This window comes from Triticum urartu, chromosome 6A (genome assembly GCF_056163025.1).
Source record: "Triticum urartu cultivar PI428250 chromosome 6A, HENAU_Tu73, whole genome shotgun sequence".
NCBI classification, from domain to species: domain Eukaryota; kingdom Viridiplantae; phylum Streptophyta; class Magnoliopsida; order Poales; family Poaceae; genus Triticum; species Triticum urartu.
The window spans coordinates 21050219-21072256 of NC_141878.1; the positions used below are offsets into that span (position 1 = coordinate 21050219).

The 22038-nt window shown below is 46.3% G+C and overlaps 1 protein-coding gene and 1 pseudogene across 1 annotated transcript; both read left to right on the forward strand.

Annotated features, from left to right (window-relative positions):
- Positions 1–13629: 13629 nt before the first annotated feature.
- LOC147963371 (uncharacterized) lies at positions 13630–16420 on the forward strand (annotated as a pseudogene).
- A 608-nt stretch (positions 16421–17028) lies between these two features.
- On the forward strand, positions 17029–18119 carry LOC147963372 (serine/threonine-protein phosphatase 7 long form homolog). Its single transcript, XM_087529600.1, has 3 exons — positions 17029–17220; positions 17316–17729; positions 17817–18119. Exons 1-3 carry the CDS (start codon positions 17029–17031, stop codon positions 18117–18119), a joined length of 909 nt encoding a protein of 302 aa, XP_087385726.1.
- Positions 18120–22038: the final 3919 nt, after the last annotated feature.

Here is a 22038-nt window from a genome sequence, read left to right on the forward strand (position 1 = left end):
TATGCTGGTTGTGCACACATGGCATTAGCTCCTCCTTTATTACTACACTTCGTCAGTTTACTGGAAATAGAAATATCGCTTGAAGCTTCTATGCCTGTGGTACCTTCGATCTTTAGTTCATTGGTCTTTTATATGCTGGTGATGGAGGCGAATCCTCTTGAGCCGAAAGTCGTAAATTATCCTTTTGAGTTGTTGCTTTCTGGTCGGTATTTTTGTCTCCACGAATGATATAATCATGTCTCTAAAATTTTACCTCGATGCACTCATTCAACTGGAAGAAAGTTTCACTAATTGCAATTCATTCATTCTCCATGAGAGGAGTGACAAAGTGTACTAGCAATATGTATTCTCCCATTCAAGTGGCACTGTGTAGCTTATTAACATAATTTTCATTCTTGTCTGCATGTAGTCTTTATTTTGTTTGCCTTGCTACTCTGAACTGGAGTGATGTTTGTTTATTGGTTTCTATGCAAACAAATGGATGATAGTACATCAAGTTTCTTAATATTTGTACCGCGACAAATATTTGAACTTCTACTTTACCCGAAACTCTCAGAGGTGTAGCATGTGAGAGTTGAAAAATGGTTTGGGATTTTAGAGTTCATCTGTGCAATGGTGTGGGTTGGCGGTGTCTGCAGTCTGCGGTGTCGGAGCGGTCTGTTGTGTGTGGGCTGTGGTGAGCTGCGACAAGTGGGCTGCGGCGAGGTGTGGTTGCTGCTGATGATGGGCCCGACGTGCTGCAGGCCAGAGCCAGGGCGCGGCAGCGTGATGGTACTATGATTGCGGCGGCATGGTTTGCGGGTGGCAGGGGGTGCATATTAGTTGGCAGTAGTCAATATACAATGTGGAGGTTCGGGGTGGTGTCCTGTTTGGCAACCACTAGTAGAAAACGGAGCTTTAAAACCGGTTCGTAAGGGCCTTTAGTGCCGGTTCCATAACCGGCACTAAAGCCCCCCCCCCTTTAGTACCGGTTCGGCACGAACCGGCGCTAAAGTGCCACCACGTGGCGTGAGCTCGCGCCCTGGTATGGGGGACCTTTAGTACCGGTTGGTGTTACCAACCAGTACTAAAGGTTTTCTTTTGAATTTTTTTTTTGAAAATTTTGGAAATTTTTTTTGATTTTTAATTTTTATGAATTATTTGGCGATTTAGTCTCTAATCACCTCTCTTAACTGCTCAAGTGTGGATCACTCATTTCAAATCATCTAACTTCCCGACCGGTCACCCATCCCTCTCACTACTCCAGCCCGAGCACGCTTAACTTTCGGGTTCTATTCTCCTTCGTTTCCAAGTCTACACTTGTTGTTTTCCTGATAATAGTAAGATGCCAATCCTATTAACCCTGTTTAGCTTGAGTATGAAGTCACACATTTCACTGTTTGAGTTTGAAACTATTATTCTAAAAAATAGTAATTATTTAGTAACACTAATATTTCTTGAATAAGTTTGACCATAGTTTGACCATAGTTTGACCAGATTTGACCAAAATTCAAAAAATTAAAATAATTATTTAGTAACACTAATATTCTTGAATAATTATGTAGTAACATTAATACTTCTTGAATAAGTAGTTTGACCAAATTTAACAAAAAAATTTAAAAAAACTGAAATTTGATCATATCTTTTTTTTCCTTTTGGAATTTGAGGATTCTAAAAAATTGCAAACAGGCCATAGGCTGTCTCCATCGGATGCGGATTTTCGTGCTGAATTTTTTGATATATTATACGTTTTTTCGACATCGTATGCAAAAGTTATAGCCGTTTTACATTTTCCCTACACTTTTTGCAAAACATGTCCAAATTTAAGTTTTCAAATTTTCCTAACTAGTAGATGTAGTAATATAACTACCTCTCGAAGGATTTTATTTTTTGAAGTTTTTATCATTTTCTTTTCATTTTTTCAGAACTGAAATGGCGACACACCGGGGGGGGGGGGGGTAGAGTTTGAAAATTGCCCTATAGTGCCGGTTTGTGTCACAAACCGGTACTATAGGTCAGACCCCTTTAGTATCGGTTCGTGGCACAAACCGGTACTAAAGGTTAGCCCTTTAGTACCAGTTTGTGACACGAACCGGTACTAAAGGTTCAACACGAACCGGCATTAATGCATAGTCGTTCGAACCGGCACTAATGGTACCATTAGTGCCGGCTCAAATTCAAACCAGCACTAATGTGCTTCACGTTTGACCCTTTTTCTACTAGTGAATGATGATGCTGGTTTGCGGTGAAGTCGGAGTCGCTGGCTTGCGGAGAAGTGATGACGATGGCACTTGTAGTCTGCCTCGACGGTGCTCCTCTTTCGACGGTGTGTGTGTGTGTGTGTGCGCGCGCGTGCGTGCGTGTGGGTGTGTGGGTGTGTGTGTGCGGGTGTGTGTGTGTGTGTGTGTGTGTGTGTGTGTGTGGATAGCCAGGTTGGCTGGTGGTGCCCCTTTGTGGATTGTATTGGTTTTTGCAACCGAGCAATTCTCTTCTTTATTAATGAGATTAGGCTAAGCTTTTGCCTCCATTAAAAAAATATTTTCAAAATTGTTAAACATCTCTAATTTTCTATTGTCTAACTTATATTTTTGTTCATTTTATTGATATATTTTATTTCTAGGAAAAATGATAAAAAAATCACATGATAATATGTGTGTTACACGTGCTATAGTAGTAGCAAGGATTATAAATCCGCGCTACTACTAAGTTGATAGTAGTAGCGCGGGTTTTTATCCCTCGCTACTACTAAGAGGTCTCTACCGTGCCCCCTGGGACATGCCATAGTATTAGCGAGGGGCAAAAACTCGCGCTACTACTAAGTACCGGGTATTTTAACCACCCTGAAATCCCCATCTCGTCCAAATCACTCCTCTCCCCCGTCCCTCTCCTCCTCTCTCTCTCTCTCCATGGAGCTCCTGCACATGCGTGTCTCCTCCACGGCAACTGCCAGCCTTGCGCCGCGACGTCTCCCTCAAATCCGGGGACCTCCTCTTCCACCGTAGCCCCTCCTTCCTCCTCCTCCTCCTCCTCCTCCTCCTCCGCTGCCCCTCCTTCCTCCTCCTCCTCCTCCTCCGCTGCTAGAAGGAGAGGAAGATCCAGCAGAGCGCCACCCATGACGATGGCCAGATCTCTGATGGACGCAATCCATGGCGTCATCTAGGGTTTCGGCTCCAACTCTGGCGGCCACTGGTGAGTTGCTGCACCTACTCCTCTCTATCTCTCTCTTCCTCTTCTAATCCTTGTCTCTCTTTTTTGTAGCAGCAACAAAGGAGAGGTGTGGAGAAGATTTGGATGGGGAAGCACCATCTCCATGGACGAATTTACTGTTGGGGAACGTAGCAGAAATTCAAAATTTTCTGCGCATCACCAAGATCAATCTATGGAGTAATCTAGCAACGAGGGGAAGGAGAGTGCATCTACATACCCTTGTAGATCGCTAAGCGGAAGTGTTCAAGTGAACGGGGTTGGTGGAGTCGTACTCGTCGTGATTCAAATCACCAGAGATCCTAGTGCCGAACGGACGGCACCTCCGCGTTCAACACATGTGCAGCCCGGTGACGTCTCCTACACCTTGATCCAGCAAGGGGAGAAGGAGAGATTGGGGAAGACTCCATCCAGCAGCAGCACGACGGCGTGGTGGTGGTGGAGGAGCGTGGCAATCCTGCAGGGCTTCGCCAAGCACCGCGGGAGAGGAGGAGGGAGAGAGGCAGGGCTGCGCCATGGAGAGGTCAAAACTCATGTGTTGGAAGCCCCAAAGTCCTCAAGTATATATAGGGGAGAGGGAGGGGTGCGCCCCCCTTTAGGGTTTCCACCCCAAGGGGTGCGGCAGCCCCAAACCCATCTAGGGTGGCGGCCAAGGGAGGGGAGAGGGGAAACTTGCCCCCCAAGCTAGGTGGAGGCGCCCCCTCCCCAAACCCTAGGCGCCTTGGGCCCTTGTGGGGGGGCGCACCAGCCCACCTGGGGCTGGTCCCCTCCCACACTTGGCCCATGCAGCCCTCCGGGGCTGGTGGCCCCACTTGGTGGACCACCGGGACCCTCCCGGTGGTCCCGGTACATTACCGCTAAAACCCGAAACTTTTCCGGTGACCAAAACAGGACTTCCCATATATAAATCTTTACCTCCGGACCATTCTGGAACTCCTCGTGACGTCCGGGGTCTTATCCAGGACTCCGAACAACATTCGGTAACCACGTATATCTATTCCCTATAACCCTAGTGTCATCGAACCTTAAGTGTGTAGACCCTACGGGTTCGGGAACCATGCAGACATGACCGAGACAACTCTCCGACCAATAACCAACAGCGGGATCTGGATACCCATGTTGGCTCCCACATGTTCCACGATCGGATGAACCACGATGTCAAGGATTCAATCAATCCCGTATTCAATTCCCTTTGTCTAGCGGTACGATACTTGCCCGAGATTCGATCATCGGTATCCCGATACCTTGTTCAATCTCGTTACCGGCAAGTCTCTTTACTCATTCCGTAACACATCATCCCGTGATCAACTCCTTGATCACATTGTGCACATTATGATGATGTCCTACCGAGTGGGCCCAGAGATACCTCTCCGTTTACACGGAGTGACAAATCCCAGTCTCGATTCGTGCCAACCCAACAGACACTTTCGGAGATACCTGTAGTGAACCTTTATAGCCACCCAGTTACGTTGTGACGTTTGGCACACCCAAAGCACTCCTACGGTATCCGGGAGTTGCACAATCTCATGGTCCAAGGAAATGATACTTGACATTAGAAAAGCTTTAGCATACGAACTACACGATCTTTGTGCTAGGCTTAGGATTGGGTCTTGTCCATCACATCATTCTCCTAATGATGTGATCCCATTATCAACGACATCCAATGTCCATGGTCAAGAAACTGTAACCATCTATTGATCAACGAGCTAGTCAACTACAGGCTTACTAGGGACATGGTGTTGTCTATGTATCCACACATGTATCTGAGTTTCCTATCAATACAATTCTAGCATGGATAATAAACGATTATCATGAACAATGAAATATAATAATAATAATAATAATAACTAATTTATTATTGCCTCTAGGGCATATTTCCAACAGTCTCCCACTTGCACTAGAGTCAATAATCTAGTTCACATCACCATGTGATTAACACTCACAGGTCACATCGCCATGCGACCAACATCCAAGAGTCTACCAGACTCAATGATCCAGTTCACATCACTATGTGATAAACACTCAAAGAGTTCTGGGTATGATCGTGTTATGCTTGTGAGAGAGGTTGTAGTCAACGGGTCTTGCCATATTCAGATCCCTATGTATTTCGCAAACTTTATATCGTAGATGCTGCTGCTACGTTCCACTTGGAGCTATTCCAAATTGTTGCTCCATTATACGTATCCGGTATCTCTACTCAAAGCTATCCAGATAGGTGTTAAGCTTGCATCGACGTAACTCTTTACGTCGAACTCTTTATCACCTCCATAACCGAGAAACATTTCCTTATTCCTCTAAGGATAATTTTGACCGCTATCTGGTGATCTACTCCTAGATCACCTTTGTACCCTCCTGCCAGACATGTGGCAAGGCACACATCAGGTGCGGTACTTCAGCATGGCATACCGTATAGAGCCTATGACAAAAGCATAGGGGACGACCTTCGTCCTTTCTCTTTCTTATGCCGTGGTCAAGCTTTGAGTCTTACTCAACTTCACACCTTACAACTCAGGTAAGAACCCCTTCTTTGACTGATCTATTTTGAACTCCTTCAAAAACATGTCAAGGTGTGTGTTCTTTGAAAGTATCATCAGGCGTCTTGATCTATCTCTATAGATCTTGATGCCCAATTTGTAAGCAACTTTATCCAGGTCTTCCTTTGAAAAACACTCTTCAAACAACCGTTTATGCTTTCTAGAAATTCTACATTATTTCAGATCAATAATATTTCATCCACATATACTTATCAGAAATATTATAGTGCTCCCACTCACTTTAAATACAAGTTTCTAGCAAACATTGTATAAACCTAAAAGCTTTGATTACTCCATCAAAGAATATATTCCCATTCCGAGATGCTTGCTCTAGTCCATAGAAGGATCGCTATAGCCAGCATACCTTTTAGCATCCTTAGGATCGACAAAACCTTTTATTGTATCACATACAACTTTTTCTTACGAAAACTGGTAAGAAAACTTGTTTTGACATCCATCTGTCAGATTTCATAATCGAAAAACACAGCTGATGCTAACATGATTCCGACGGACTTAAGCATCGCTACGGGTGAGAAATTCTCATCGTAGTCAACTCCTTGAACTTGTGAAAAGACTCTTTCCCACAAGTCGAGCTTCATAGAAGGTAACATTACCGCCCACGTCCGTCTTCTTCTCAAAGATCCATTTATCTCGATGGCTTGCCGATCAACGGGCAAGTCCACCAAAGTCCATACATGGATCCTATCTTGGATTTCATGGCTTCTAACCATTTGTCGGAATACGGGCCCACCATCGCTTCTCCATAGCTCGTAGGTTCATTGTTGTCTAACAACATGATATCTAAGATAGGATTACCGTACCACTCAGGAGTAGTACATATCCTTGTCGACCTACGAGGTTCGATAGCAACTTGATCCGAAGCTTCATGATCACTATCAGTAACTTCCTCTTCAACAGACGTAGGCTCCACAGAAAACATCTTTCTGTGTTGCATCACTCTCTGGTTGAAGTAAAGGTTCGACAACCTCATCAAGTTCTATCTTCCTCCCACTCAATTCTTTCGAGAGAAACTCCTTCTCGAGAAAGGACCCGTTCTTAGTGACAAACAGTTTGCCCTCGGGTCTAAGATAGAAGGTATACCCTACTGTCACCTTTGGGTATCCTATGAAGATGTGTTTGTCCGCTTTGGGTTCGAGCTTCTCCGGCTGAAGCCTTAGGCATCGCAGCCCCAAACATTAAGAAACGACAACTTTGGTTTCTTGCCAAACCAATGTTCATACGACGTCGTCTCAATGGACTTAGATGGTGTCCTATCTAAAGTGAATGCAGCTGTCTCTATCGCATAACCTCAAAATGAAAACGGTAGATTGGTAAGAGGCATCATAGATCGCACCATATCTCATAAGGTTCGATTACAACGTCCGAACACACCATTACCTTGTGGTGTTCAGGTGTCTTCAACTGCGAAACAATTCCACAATGTCTTAAGTGATTGCCAAACTCATAACTCAGAAAATCCCCTTTTGATCAGATCGTAGGAACATGATCTTCTTTGTTATGATGATTCTTAACTTCACTCTGAAATCGCTTGAACTCTTCAAACATTTCAGACTTGTGCTTCATTAAGTAGATATACCTATATCTACTCAAATCGTCAGTGAAGATGAGAAAATAGCGATATCCACTACACGCTTCAATTCTCATTGGATCACACGCATCAGCATGCATGATCTCCAACAAGTCACTTGCCCGTTTCATTGTACCTGAAAACGGGGTCTTAGTCATCCTGCCCATGAGGCATGGCTCGCATGTGTCAAGCGATTCAAAATCAAGTGACTCCAAACATCCATCGACATGGAGTTTCTTCATGCATCTTACGCCAATATGACTTAAGCGGCGGTGCCACGAGAAAGTGGTACTATCATTATTAACTCTACATCTTTTGGCGTGAACATGTGTATTACCACGACTGAGATTCAATGAACCATTCACATAGGGTGCATGACCATGAAAGGTATCATTCATGTAAAACAGAATAACCATTATTCTCTAACTTAAATGAATGACCGTATTGCAATGAACATGATCTAATCATATTCATGCTCAACATAGACACCTGATAACATGTATCTAGGTTCAATACTAATCCCAAAGGAAGATGGAGCGTGCGATGGTGATCTCATCAACTTTGGAAACACTTCCAACACACATCGTCACCTCCCCCTTAGCCAGTCTCCGTTTAGTCCGTAGCTTTTGCTTCAAGTCACCAGTAATAGCAACTGAACCGGTATCCAATACCCAGGTGCTACCAGGAGTACTAGCGATGTACACATTAATAACACGTATATACTTTGTTGAAGTTGCCAGTCTTCTTATCTAACATGCATTTGGGGTAATTCCGCTACCAGTGACCGTTCCCCTTACAATAGAAGCACTTAGTCTCGGGTTTGGGTTCAACCTTGGGTTCCTTCACTAGAGCGGCAACTGGTTTGCCATCCATGAAGTTTCCCTTCTAGCCCTTGCCCTTCTTGAAACCAGTGGTCTTGTTAAACCATCAACACTTGATGCTCCTTCTTGATTTCTACCTTTTGCGGTCTTAAGCACCGCGAACAGCTCCGGGATCAACTCCATCCCTTGCATGTCATAGTTCATCACGAAGATCTAGTAGCTTAGTGATAGTGGCTAGAGAACTCTATCAATCACTATCTTATCTGGAAGTTTAACTCCCACTTGATTTAAGTGATTGTAGCACCCAGACATTTTGAGCACATGCTCACTAGCTGAGCTATTCTCCTCCATCTTTTTGGCAAAAGAACTTGTCAGAGGTCTCACACCTCTCAACACGGGCATGAGCCTGAAATCCCAATTTCAGCTCTTGGAACATCTCATATGTTCTATGGCGTTCAAAACGTCATTGGAATCCCAATTCTAAGCCGTAAAGTATGGTGCACTAAACTATCAAGTAGTCATCAGGATGTGTCTGTCAGGTGTTCACAACATCCACAGACGACGTTGTAGGGGTTTGCACATCGAGCGGTGCATCAAAGACGTAAGCCTTCTGTGTAGCAGTGAGGACACTCCTCGGACTACGGACCTAGTCCGCATCAGTGCTTACAATATCTTTCAACTTGGTCTTTCTCTAGGAACGTATTGAAACAGGGAGCTACAACGTGAGCTATTTATCTACAACATATTTGCAAAGACAATTTAGGCTATGTTCATGATAATTGAGTTCATCTAATGAACTCCCACTCAGATAGACATCCCTCTAGTCATCTAAGTGAAACATGATCCGAGTCAACTAGGCCGTGTCCGATCATCACGTGAGACGGACTAGTCAACATCGGTGAACATCTTCATGTTGATCGTATCTTCTATACGACTCATGCTCGACCTTTCGGTCTTCCGTGTTCCGAGGCCATGTCTGTACATGCTAGGCTCGTCAAGTCAACCTAAGTGTATTGCGTGTGTAAATCTGGCTTACACCCGTTGTATTCGAACATTAGAATCTATCACACCCGATCATCACGTGGTGCTTCGAAACAACGAACCTTCGCAACGATGCACAGTTAGGGGGAACATCTTTCTTGAAATTTTACTGAGGGATCATCTTATTTAAGCTACCGTCGTTCTAAGCAAATAAGATGTAAAACATGATAAACATCACATGCAATCAAATAGTGACATGATATGGCCAATATCATTTTGCTCCTCTTGATCTCCATCTTTGGGGCTCCATGATCATCGTTGTCACCGGCATGACACCATGATCTCCATCATCATGATCTCCATCATCGTGTCTTCTTGAAGTTGTCTCGTCATCTATTACTTCTGCTACTATGGCTAACACTTTAGCAATAAAGTAAAGTAATTACATGACGTTTATGTTGACACGCAGGTCATAAATAAATTAAGACAACTCCTATGGCTCCTGCTGGTTGTCATACTCATCGACATGCAAGTCGTGATTCCTATTACAAGAACATGATCAATCCATCACATATATCATTCATCACATCCTTTTGGCCATATCACATCACAAGGCATATGCTGCAAAAACAAGTTAGACGTCCTCTAATTGTTGTTGCAAGTTTTTACGTGGCTGCTATAGGTTTCTAGCAAGAACGTTTCTTACCTACGCGAAAACCACAACGTGATATGCCAATTTCTATTTACCCTTCATAAGGACCCTTTTCATCGAATCCGATCCGACTAAAGTGGGAGAGACAGACACCCGCTAGCCACCTTATGCAACTAGTGTATGTCAGTCGGTGGAACCAGTCTCACGTAAGAGTACGTGTAAGGTCGGTCTGGGCCGCTTCATCCCACGATGCCGCCGAATCAAGATAAGATTAGTAACGGCAAGTAAATTGACAAAATCGACGCCCACAATTGCTTTGTGTTCTACTTGTGCATAGAAACTACGCATAGACCTAGCTCATGATGCCACTGTTGGGGAACGTAGCAGAAATTCAAAATTTTCTACGCATCACCAAGATCAATCTATGGAGTAATCTAGCAACGAGGGGAAGGAGAGTGCATCTACATACCCTTGTAGATCGCTAAGCGGAAGCGTTCAAGTGAACGGGGTTGATGGAGTCGTACTCGTCGTGATTCAAATCACCAGAGATCCTAGTGCCGAACGGACGGCACCTCCGCGTTCAACACATGTGCAGCCCGGTGACGTCTCCTACACCTTGATCCAGCAAGGGGAGAAGGAGAGGTTGGGGAAGACTCCATCCAGCAGCAGCACGACGGCATGGTGGTGGTGGAGGAGCGTGGCAATCCTGCAGGGCTTCGCCAAGCACCGCGGGAGAGGAGGAGGGAGAGAGGCAGGGCTGCGCCATGGAGAGGTCAAAACTCATGTGTTGGAAGCCCCAAAGTCCTCAAGTATATATAGGAGAGAGCGAGGGGGGTGCGCCCCCTTTAGGGTTTCCACCCCAAGGGGTGCGGCAGCCCCAAACCCATCTAGGGTGGCGGCCAAGGGGGGGAGAGGGGAAACTTGCCCCCCAAGCTAGGTGGAGGCGCCCCCTTCCCAAACCCTAGGCGCCTTGGGCCCTTGTGGGGGGGCACCAGCCCACCTGGGGCTGGTCCCCTCCCACACTTGGCCCATGCAGCCCTCCGGGGCCGGTGGCCCCACTTGGTGGACCACCGGGACCCTCCCGGTGGTCCCGGTACATTACCGATAAAACCAGAAACTTTTCCGGCGACCAAAACAGGACTTCCCATATATAAATCTTTACCTCCGGACCATTCTGGAACTCCTCGTGACGTCTGGGGTCTTATCCGGGACTCCGAACAACATTCGGTAACCACGTATATCTATTCCCTATAACCCTAGCGTCATCGAACCTTAAGTGTGTGGACCCTACGGGTTCGGGAACGATGCAGACACGACCGAGACAACTCTCCGGCCAATAACCAACAGCGGGATCTAGATACCCATGTTGGCTCCCACATGTTCCACGATGATCTCATCGGATGAACCACGATGTCAAGGATTCAATCAATCCCGTATTCAATTCCCTTTGTCTAGCGGTACGATACTTGCGCGAGATTCGATCGTCGGTATCCCGATACCTTGTTCAATCTCGTTACCGGCAAGTCTCTTTACTCGTTCTGTAACACATCATCCCGTGATCAACTCCTTGATCACATTGTGCACATTATGATGATGTCCTACCGAGTGGGCCCAGAGATACCTCTCCGTTTACACGGAGTGACAAATCCCAGTCTCGATTCGTGCCAACCCAACAGACACTTTCGGAGATACCTATATTGAACCTTTATAGCCACCCAGTTACATTGTGACGTTTGGCACACCCAAAGCACTCCTATGGTATCCGGAAGTTGCACAATCTCATGGTCCAAGGAAATGATACTTGACATTAGAAAAGCTTTAGCATACGAATTACACGATCTTGGTGCTAGGCTTAGGATTGGGTCTTGTCCATCACATCATTTTCCTAATGATGTGATCCCGTTATCAATGACATCCAATGTCCATGGTCAGGAAACTGTAATCATATATTGATCAACGAGCTAGTCAACTACAGGCTTACTAGGGACATGGTGTTGTGTATGTATCCACACATGTATCTGAGTTTCCTATCAATACAATTCTAGCATGGATAATAAATGATTATCATGAACAATGAAATATAATAATAATAATAATAATAATAATAATAATAATAATAATAATAATAATAACTAATTTATTATTGCCTCTAGGGCATATTTCCAACATTTACCCCCACCAGGATCAGCATCGGCCATGGATGAAGAGGACGATGACGCCTAGCAACAGCAGCCATGCCTGGAGTTTATTTTTTATTTCCTAATTAGTTAGCAGTAGCAAGGGTCCAGAACCACGCTATGCTACTACTAACGGACATAGTAGTAGCGCGGGTGGCACCCGCGCTACTACTGCCTGTTAGCTGTAGCGTTGTATCAGTGCTAATTTTTTTAAAATAATACATTTTTTAGTAATTTGCATAAATATTACGCCCAAAAAATTATTTTCAAAAATAATACACCGTCGGCCAGCAGCTGGCCGACTGGTCCTAGTCAGCTAGCAGCAGGCCGACTGGGCCTTATCGGCCAACTGCGAGCCGACAGGTGGCTTCTCGGCCACGCGGAGGCCGACTATTGGCCAGGCCACGTCAGGCGCTGGCTGTCGGCGCGGGCTGGGTCACGGGCGACCCAGTCAGCCAGCTGCCGACCGATCGGCCAGCTGCTGGCCGACAGGGAGCCGGCCCCGCAGCACACGCCTCTTTCTCCTCTCCTTCTTCTTTCCCTTTCTCCCACCGCAAGTTTCTCTCTGTTCTTCCTTCCTCCTCTCTCTTACACGAACTAGCTCCAATTAATACACCAAAATGCCCCGTTTTTTCACGGATTTGGCACCGAGAATGGGTTCTACATAGTTAGGGGAGCCAAAAGAGACCTCAATCTACTGATGGGGTAGCTTGTGGTGGTCGTGGTGAGCATTTTGTTGGAGCATTTTTTCAGCGCATTGGTGGAGGTTGTGGCGGTGGTGGAGGTGGTGGTGGTGAAGCTGGGGCAGTGTGGTGGAGGTGAAGCTCCGGTAGTTTGGTGGAGTTTCCGGTGATTGAAGGCCGCCGTTCGTCGTTCGCACGCACGCTACAAGGGTATATTTCAACAAACATTTTTATTTTCGAAGTTGCGTGCAATTATTGTTATTTGCTCCGGTAGTAATGTAAATATATTTAGGTAGTCGTGGTGAGCATTTTATTTCGCGGTACCGGTGTGCAATTATTGTTATTTGCTCCGGTAGTAACGTAAATATATTTAGGTGGTCGTGGTGAGCATTTTATTTCCCGGTTCCGGTGTGCGATTATTGTTATTTGCTCCGGTAGTAAACGTAAATATATTTAGGTAGTCGTGGTGAGCATTTTATTTCCCGGTACCGGTGTGCAATTATTGTTATTTGCTCCGGTAGTAACGTAAATATATTTAGGTGGTCGTGGTGAGCATTTTATTTCCCGGTTCCGGTGTGCGATTATTGTTATTTGCTCCGGTAGTAAACATGAATATATTTAGGTAGTCGTGGTGAGCATTTTATTTCCCGGTACCGGTGTGCAATTATTGTTATTTGCTCCGGTAGTAACGTAAATATATTTAGGTGGTCGTGGTGAGCATTTTATTTCCCGGTTCCGGTGTGCGATTATTGTTATTTGCTCCGGTAGTAAACGTAAATATATTTAGGTGTGTCAGTAATTGGAGTTGCTCCGGTAGTAAACGTAAATATTTAGGTGTTCTTGGTGAGCATTTTAAGTTGTTGCTTAATACTTGTATTAGTTGCTCCGTTAATATTCTGTAATATATAGCTAGCTAATATATAGACATGTCTAATATTTCTTAGTGGGGCTATATTAAGTTGTTGCTTAATACCTGTATTTCGTTGTTGAAAAAAAATAGGTGAGCCGAGATGTCTGATGTAGTGAACTTCAGATTTTTCTATGGTCATGGTACTGTCCAAACAACTGAGATGGGAGCAGATCTGAGTGAATTTACTCATATAGATGTGCCAATGAGCGCACCTCAAACATGGTCTGTCAGTCAGTTGAAAGAATGGATTGGGGCAAGTTTAGGTCTTGATACTGAAACACACACCGTCGGTGTTCATGCATTGTGGACACGGTCAAGTTCAATAATTTACTTTTATTTGAGGCTGATAGAGCGAGACTCCGAATGGGTGCGGTGGTTACAAGGTTGTGAACGAAGGGGATGCAATCCTGTTGCTTTAGTTCTTCCCGTCGTGAAGGAGGTCACTACACATGAAGGCGAGGGTGGCTACGATCCTGGTCATAGCAGTGTAGGGAGGCAGTTATCTATGTCAAATGCTGGAGATGATTGTTACGAACAAGGACAGAGCAGTCAGGTAGAAGGAGGAAATGCTTATGGTTATGAACCAGGGCAGAGTAGTCAGGTAGAAGGAGGAAATGCCGATGGTGATTACAATGGCGAGGTGGATGCTGACGAGGTAGATGGGCAAATGCAGGACCAGATGGAAGAAGAAGACACTGATGTTGAAAGGGGTCATGCCGATGATTCTGACAAGTCAGATGAAGAAGAAAATACAGAGGAGGTCCCGAATCCTGCATCGTGGAATCATGACTTCTCATCTGCAATGACCGTGAATGATGGACATGATTCAGCCTGGCAATATCACCAGAACAATATTGCGACGGGTGCTATGTATCCGAACAAGCAAGCCCTGAAAGATGCAATAATTAACTGGGCAATGTCCACGCAAAGGGTTTTCACAGCTCAGGTGTCCAGTCAGAAATTCCTGACAATGGTATGCAAGAACGCAGATTGTCCCGCCAGGGTGCACGGCTTTCTCCCTAAGTATGGCACAAGTTGGGTGATAAGTGACTTAGTTAATCACACTTGTCTTATTCCCTGCATCCCTCAGGATCATGCCAACCTTTCATCCACGCTTATTGCTCGGTTGTTTTACGATGAGATAGTGCAGGGCAAAGCTATGGAAGTGAAGGCAGTCCAGACAAAAGTCTTTGCCAGGTTCAAGTACAGAATTTCTTATGGCAAGGCTTGGAGGGCTAAGCATGCGGCGCTTGAGAGGAGATTTGGTTCTTATTTTGATGCATATGACTCTGTTGTCCAGCTCCTCCACACCCTGCAGCAGCGGAATCCAGGCACCTATATCGATATCCAAGACATGTTCATGCCAGAGTTCCCAACTGTGAGGGTGCTGCATCGTCTCTTCTTCTCTTTCGGTGTATGCATCGAAGCTTTCAGGCATTGCCGACCGGTGATATGTGTTGATGGTACTTTTCTCACAGGCAAGTACAAGGGTCAGATCCTGACAGCCATAGGTCAAGACGGCCAAAATCAAGTCGTCCCACTCGCATTTGCTTTTGTGGAGAGTGAGAACATTGAAAGTTGGACATGGTTCTTCAGGCAGTTGAAAATATCAGTTGTGAAGGAGAAGCCCAATGTGTGCATCCTTCATGACAGGCATGCAGGTATACTCAGTGCGATAAGGACACTGACAAACCGACTTGCAGAGCCGTTGGTGCATGCGCCATCTGGGGGCTAATTTCTTCTCGCAGTTTAGAAATAAGAACCTGATGAATCTGTTCAAAAAACTCTGCAAGCAGAACCAGCTATGGAAGTACAATTTGATACGCGACAGACTTAATGTGTGCACGCAGAGACACGTGAGGGACAGGAAAGCTGCAAGAGATGCAGCGGTGAGGGCACATGTTGAAGCAGTAGCTGCACAGTTGGCAACAGGAACAGCGGTCGTGGAGGAGGAGCCTGTTGGGCTATGTGACCTGCCAGGCTTTGACCCACCTGGTACTAGGAGAAGGCTTGGGAGGTCGATTAAAACCTTCGAGCAGTGGATAGAGCATGAGCCTCTAGAGAGGTGGTCTTTGCTACATGACACACATGGAGCACGATACAGTGTCATGACAACAAACCTCGCAGAAACATACAACTTTGTCCTCAGAGGAAACCGGGCATTGCCACTTACAGCCATCGTTGAGGGTATTTTCTATGGCACCATCAAGTATTTCAGAGATAGACGTCAAAAAGCAGAGCAACATATCTTCAACAACCCGAATACACGGTACTGTGAAAGAGTCACGAAGTACATGGACAACAAGATGCAAAAAGCTAGATCACACACTGTAGTCGCCAACGGTAATCAAGAAAGAAGGTTTGAGGTCCGCTTAACCAACAACAAATTCGGATGTGCAAATGAGTTGAGGACGCATGAGGTGAAAATTGGTAATGAAGCCTGGCCAACGTGTGAGTGCACATACAACAAACCGAAATTGCTTCACCTACCTTGCTCACATGTACTTGCTGCTTGCGGGCAGCTTGGAATGGACGCAATATCGTTTGTGTCTCCATTTTTTCTGAAAGAGTCTGTCCTCAATACCTGGACAGGTGAGCTGATGGGTTTTCGATCAATGGGTAATTTCAACAGCGTCAACCCCGCTGAAAGGCGTTACATTCCAAACCTAGAGCATATGCGTACAAGTAGAGGCAGACGGCACTGTCGGCGCATCCGAAATGATATGGATGAATCTGAAGCAGGAGGTCCGACTAGGCAATGCATTCTGTGCAATGAATTTGGCCATAGGGACACTAATTGTCCCACTTTCGTCACTGGGCGTGGACGAGGCAACCGAGGAAGAAGAGGAGGAAGAGGCAGTAGAGGAGTAAGGGCGAGAGGAAGAAGCTAAGCTAGCAGTAGTATGTTCTGAATTTGTATTAAGTGTGGCACTATGTTCTGAATTTGTATTAAGTGTGGCACTATGTTCTGAATTTGTATTAAGTGTGGCACTATGTTCTAAATTTGTATTAAGTGTGGCACTATGTTTTGAATTTTTATTAAGTGTGGCACTATGTTCTAAATTTTTATTAAGTGTGGCACTATGTTCTGAATTTGTATTAAGTGTGGCACTATGTTCTGAATTTTTTATATGCAGGAATGTCAGGAATGTGGTTGCTGAATGGGGACATTGATAGGGGGTCATCGTGGTGCGATATGGTATGAGCGCAAGCTTGAGCCTCTTGTCACTCGCACTCCTAAAGAAAACTGGATGATACACCCAGGATGGCTTCAGCGGTACGTGTTTTATTAATTTGCACACTGACATGCATATTAATGGGAGACACTAACTGAAATGTTCTCTGATGAAGGTTGAAATGGGCCGGCCTTTTACCTTTCGCGTGTCTGGTTGAGTCTATCCCGGGTGAGAAACGCATCGCCATCGACGGGTCCTTGCTGAGCTGCTTAGTGGACCGTTGGAGGCCAGAGACCCACACGTTTCACTTCCGATGGGGAGAGATGGCTCCTACTCTGGAGGATGTGTCACTTTTGCTCGGACTACCGTTGGCAGGTCATACCATAGGACCGTTGGAAGCATCGGCTGGTTGGGAGCTAGCCCTTACACAACCTTTTCATGGTGTTTTTCTGGATGCTCCGGATCCGGTATGGGAGCATCACGGACCTAAGTATGAGTGGTTGCTCAATTTCCGGGTAATTTCCCCAACATCTTATCTTCAAGTTATCGTGCATATGGTTTTACAGAAAATAACTGCGGCTAACTAAAACTTTCTCTTTGCTTAATGCAGATCCAAAACTTCCGGGCGCCGTTGACTGCGGAACAGATCACTCGGAGCCTGGAGACCTACTTAATGTGGCTTTTCGGCAAGGTGATGTTCACAGAGAACCATGTCACCACTATTAACGCGCTCTACATCCCTATGGCACTCGAGATAGCGAGCGCTCAGACGGCGGATCAGATCAGACAGAGGAGTTGGGGTTCGGCGGTCTTAGCGGCTACATACCGAGGTATGTGCAACGGTTGCCAGCTTACATCGAGAAAGCCAGCCCTTCTTGGATGCCCTCTATTCCTACAGCTATGGTCGTGGGAGAGGTTCTCTATAGGGAGACCAGATGTACGTGTTCGTGAGCCTATAGACGCCATGTTTGATGCTGACGGCATCGACATGCCTACTTTCGGTCTGTGTTGGACACGTCGCGAGGTATGCACCGTGTTATAGTTTAACGTAACTTTTTTCTGCACAAGAGATAGTTCAATGCTAGCGGCTACTAACTTTTGTTTTCTACAGAGACGATTTGCTAGTGATCAGACCAGGAAGGCATACACAGCATTGAACGAGCAGTTCGATGCGTACACCGGGGTCATCTGGCAGCCCTACACGGAAGCAGCCATACAAGCGAGATACCCTGGTGGTCTGTCTGTGCTATGCACAAGGGACCGAGATTACTGGATGACAAAATCAAAAATCATCTTCGATGTCTTCGTCGAGGAGATGGCACAACAGAGGGTTATGAGGCAATTTGGTCTTCTGCAGTTGGAGCTGCCTCCCCCTATAGAGAACCCAGTGCCAGCACACATCCACAGGTATTAACTAATTTTTCAATGTTGCATTATCTTTCATAGTACTCCATTCGAAGCTTTAGGTAATTGTTGAACACACACCACAATTTTAGGACGACAAGGAAGGACATGACCAGGACAACTGCTGACTGGCTAGTTAGACTAGAGCCGTATGTTCTATGGCATGAGAATCACAATTTTGATCTCGATAAATTCAATCTCTATTTGCGGCGCTACATGATCGGAACACGATTACGCATCGTTGAGCACTCCCACCCAGAGATGCCGGATCCTACTCCGTCGGATATGTACCCGAGCTATGACACTTCGGGCTCTAGGCAGTACGCGGTAAGATATTTTTTCTTTAAGTAATATTCTCACATACTTTGACGTGCAAGAGACATACATTATTAATCGTCATGGAAATTTGCAGGCTACCTTGACACACGAACTCTACCAGGACGTGACCACCTTTGGACGATCACTGTCATCTAGACCTCTTCTTCAGCACCGTCCAGTGCTACAACCCTTCTTGGAACGAATTCAGAACAAGATACGGACTGTGTACGAGGCTATCACGTGCACCCGGAGAACCGACATTATTCAGCACCAGCAGCAGCAGCCGCGTCACTCCATGCACCGACATCAACCACGTCCACGTCTAGCACATCAGCCGACAACCAGGCCACCCCATCCTGACCAACCTGGCAGTTCAACGTGGTAGCAACCATAGCAAAATGGTCCCACGTCGAGCTTCGTGTTTTCTCCACAGCCACAGCAACACGGTCCCTCGTCGAGCTTCGTGTTTTCTCCACAGCCACAGCAGCACGGTCCCTCGTCGAGCTTCGTGTTTGAGCCAGAGCAGCCGTCACAACCAGCAGGTAAGTGTCTTCATTTTTATTGTTTTCAATATTAATTGAGGCGACCTCATTCTTCATGACTGAACGTTCCATCGTGCAGGAGACTACGGATATCATGCGTCTATGTCAGCATCACATGATACGTGGGGGAGTGATCAACATCCCGAGGAGAACATACATGCTTAGATGTCGCAGCACACCCAGTGGATGAACATGTATTCGACTCCTCCACCAGGCCCCACACAGGATACACAGCATGACCAGGGAGAGTCTGAAATTCCTCCTCGTAACATTAGGCCACCTAACAGGTTCGGATGGTCGCCGCTTCCAGATCCGCCTCCCCGCCAGGCCAGACGTCGTCACCGACACTTCCATCTATCAGTAGAGACATGACCATCTACTTATGTATGAGACTTATGTCTATTCTATGTATGAGACGAATGACTATGTACTTATGTATGAGACATATGCCTACTCTATTTTAGTACTCTGTTATCCGAACTACAACATCATATTTAGGTAGAACATAATGCTCGTACAACAAGACAGTATAAACAACTAGATAGAACTACATCTAAATTAACGGTACATACGACTAAACTTACAACATACATCATAAAAACTACATGAAGTCATCATCGTCATCCTCCGTCGATGCAGAACTCTTGCCCTTCGAGGATGCAGAACTCTTACCCTTGGACGATGCAGAACTCTTGCCCTTCGAGGATGCAGTACTCTTGCCCTTGGACGATGCAAAACTCTTGCTCTTTGACGATGCAGAACCCGGAAGCGGCGGCATGAAGATATCATCTTCGTCCTCGCTCTCCTCAGTCCATAAAAATGGATGCTTTTTTGCAGTCCTTCTGAAAGTTTCACTCTCCGGCTCCACTACCTTCTTCCACCTTGCATGCAACCTAAGAAGTTCTATACGTACCTCCTCATAGGTCCTTTCAGGCCACCCAGACATATGTAATTCGTGAGCCAACTCATTCATTATGGTGTCACTACCGGTGAGTTCGTCCCATGGAACTATCCTATTGTCCATCCTGAAATCGGTAGCTAGCCTCAGAAGAGTCCTGCTCATCTCAGGGTGAAAACTACGATCAAAAGGATAATGGGACATCTCAACTACACTACACTGGAATGCTTATCCTCCTCTGTCTGAAGGGGGTTTTATAGGTAGGGATGAGAAAATGGCGGGAAAGAACGACTGCGGTATGGCGGGAAACGATTGGCGGGAAACGGGTGGCGGAAAAGAGCTGGCGCGAACATATGGCGGGAAACGGGTGGCGGGAAAGAGTTGGCGCGAACATATGGCGAGAAAGAGTTGGCGCGAACATATGGCGGGAAAATATTACGGGCAAAGGGTTGCACGAAATACGTCATAGTTTATAAAAAAAATTCAGGGAGCGTTCGGGAAAAAAAATGGTGGCATGCACCAGTCGGCCCACAGCAGGCCAATTAGTCCCTATCGGCCCGCAGCTGGCCAATTAGTCGCTATCGGCCCACAACAGGCCAATTAGGCTCTGTCGGCCCACTACTGGCCGACTGGACCTGAACTGGTGACCGACAGGCCAATCGGCCAGCAGCTAGCCGATAGGGTCTCAGTCGGCCTGCTGTGGGCCGACTAGGTCCACTCGGCCTGTTGCGGGCCGACGGTGTATTATTTTCAAAAATTATTTTTTGAGCGTAATATTTGTGCAAATTAATAAAAAAAATGCATTGTTTAAAAAAAATCACCCGTGCTACTAATATACCTAAAACCCGCGATACTGCTAGGCTTTTCCCTAGTAGTGTTACTTGCCATGCCTACAAGTTATCTTGCATGTTATGTTTCTTAAATAGTATCCATTTGCTAAAAATATATGCAGCAACCACGCCGCACGAACACTACATTGTTTATATTCATGGATACAAAAGTTAGTTGAGTGGACTTGTTTACGTACAACATTTTGGAACCGGGACTTCATATAATCAGCACACAACATCTAACTCCAGCGAACAGTGGCGGCCGGCAGGAGAGCAATACCACTTCCAGCAGTCGAGCACCCCATTTACACTAGTCGCGCCACCACTGCGAATCGACTCATGACACATGCCAACACACTGCAGACCATATTTTGACTTGAACCGAATTAAAAATCCTTTAGATTAGGCAGTCCCAAAATATAATAACCTTTGATAAAAGAATTGTGTGAAAGCACAATCAACAAATAAATGTGATTCTCGAACAAATCTACTACTCCCTCCGATTCATATTACTTGTCACAACTTTAATACAAGTAAAATGGATAGAATGGAGTACTACTATGATCAGTTTTGTTCAAAACAAAGCAGTGTCGATGTATTCGTTTTGTTGAAATTTGAATTTGTACGGTCAAAACACGCTTTATATAACACTCCCCCCCCCCCCCCCCCACACACACATCTTCCAAGCTTAGGTTTTCTTCACCTCTCGCCGGCGTTGTCGCCGGTCCGCCTCGTCTCTGGTGGCCTTAGAGCAACTCTAGCAGACCCCGTATCCCGCCCCGACCCGTAAAATAACCGCCAAAATGCGGGTCGGTCCAATCAGACCCCGCATCCCGCCTTGGCCCCGGAAAAATCAGCCCAATCAGACCCCGCATCCCGTCTTGGCCCGCAAATTTTTTTGAGGGGGCGCGGCAAAATCTCGGCCTCAACCTGCTTATTCGCGGGTTTCCCCCTCGCCGCTGCGGTGCCCTGCATATAAGCAGAAGCAGTTGGTGGGGGGGGGGGACATTTTCGCCCGCACTTTCCCCACCAACCACCTCTCCTCCCCCCTCGCGCCGCCGCCGGCCCGCCACCCAAGATTCCGGCAAAAGCAGCCAGCAGGAGCACGCCGAAAGGCCGCCACATGCACGAGGCCTCCCCTCCCTCCCCCTGCGACGGCGGGCCGCCGGATTTGCGGATCTGTGGCACTTCATCGCGGGCCGCCGGATTGGCTTTTCCGGCCGCCGGAGGCTGCGCCAAGCGATGGAGTGGTCGGGGAGCCTCTCCCGCAGCCCCGGCAAGGGCGCATCGCCGCATGCAGGTACGGGTTCGTCCGCCCGCCGTCGCCGACGGTTTGCGGGC

Bases quoted from the DNA above. Each gene is read 5' to 3' on its own strand.
- LOC147963372 (XM_087529600.1), top strand. From the start codon at position 17,029: ATGGCTCCTACTCTGGAGGATGTGTCACTTTTGCTCGGACTACCGTTG. The intron at 17,221-17,315 runs GTAATTTCCCCA...TGCTTAATGCAG, and splicing joins AGTGGTTGCTCAATTTCCGG to ATCCAAAACTTCCGGGCGCC. The intron at 17,730-17,816 runs GTATGCACCGTG...TGTTTTCTACAG, and splicing joins TGTGTTGGACACGTCGCGAG to AGACGATTTGCTAGTGATCA.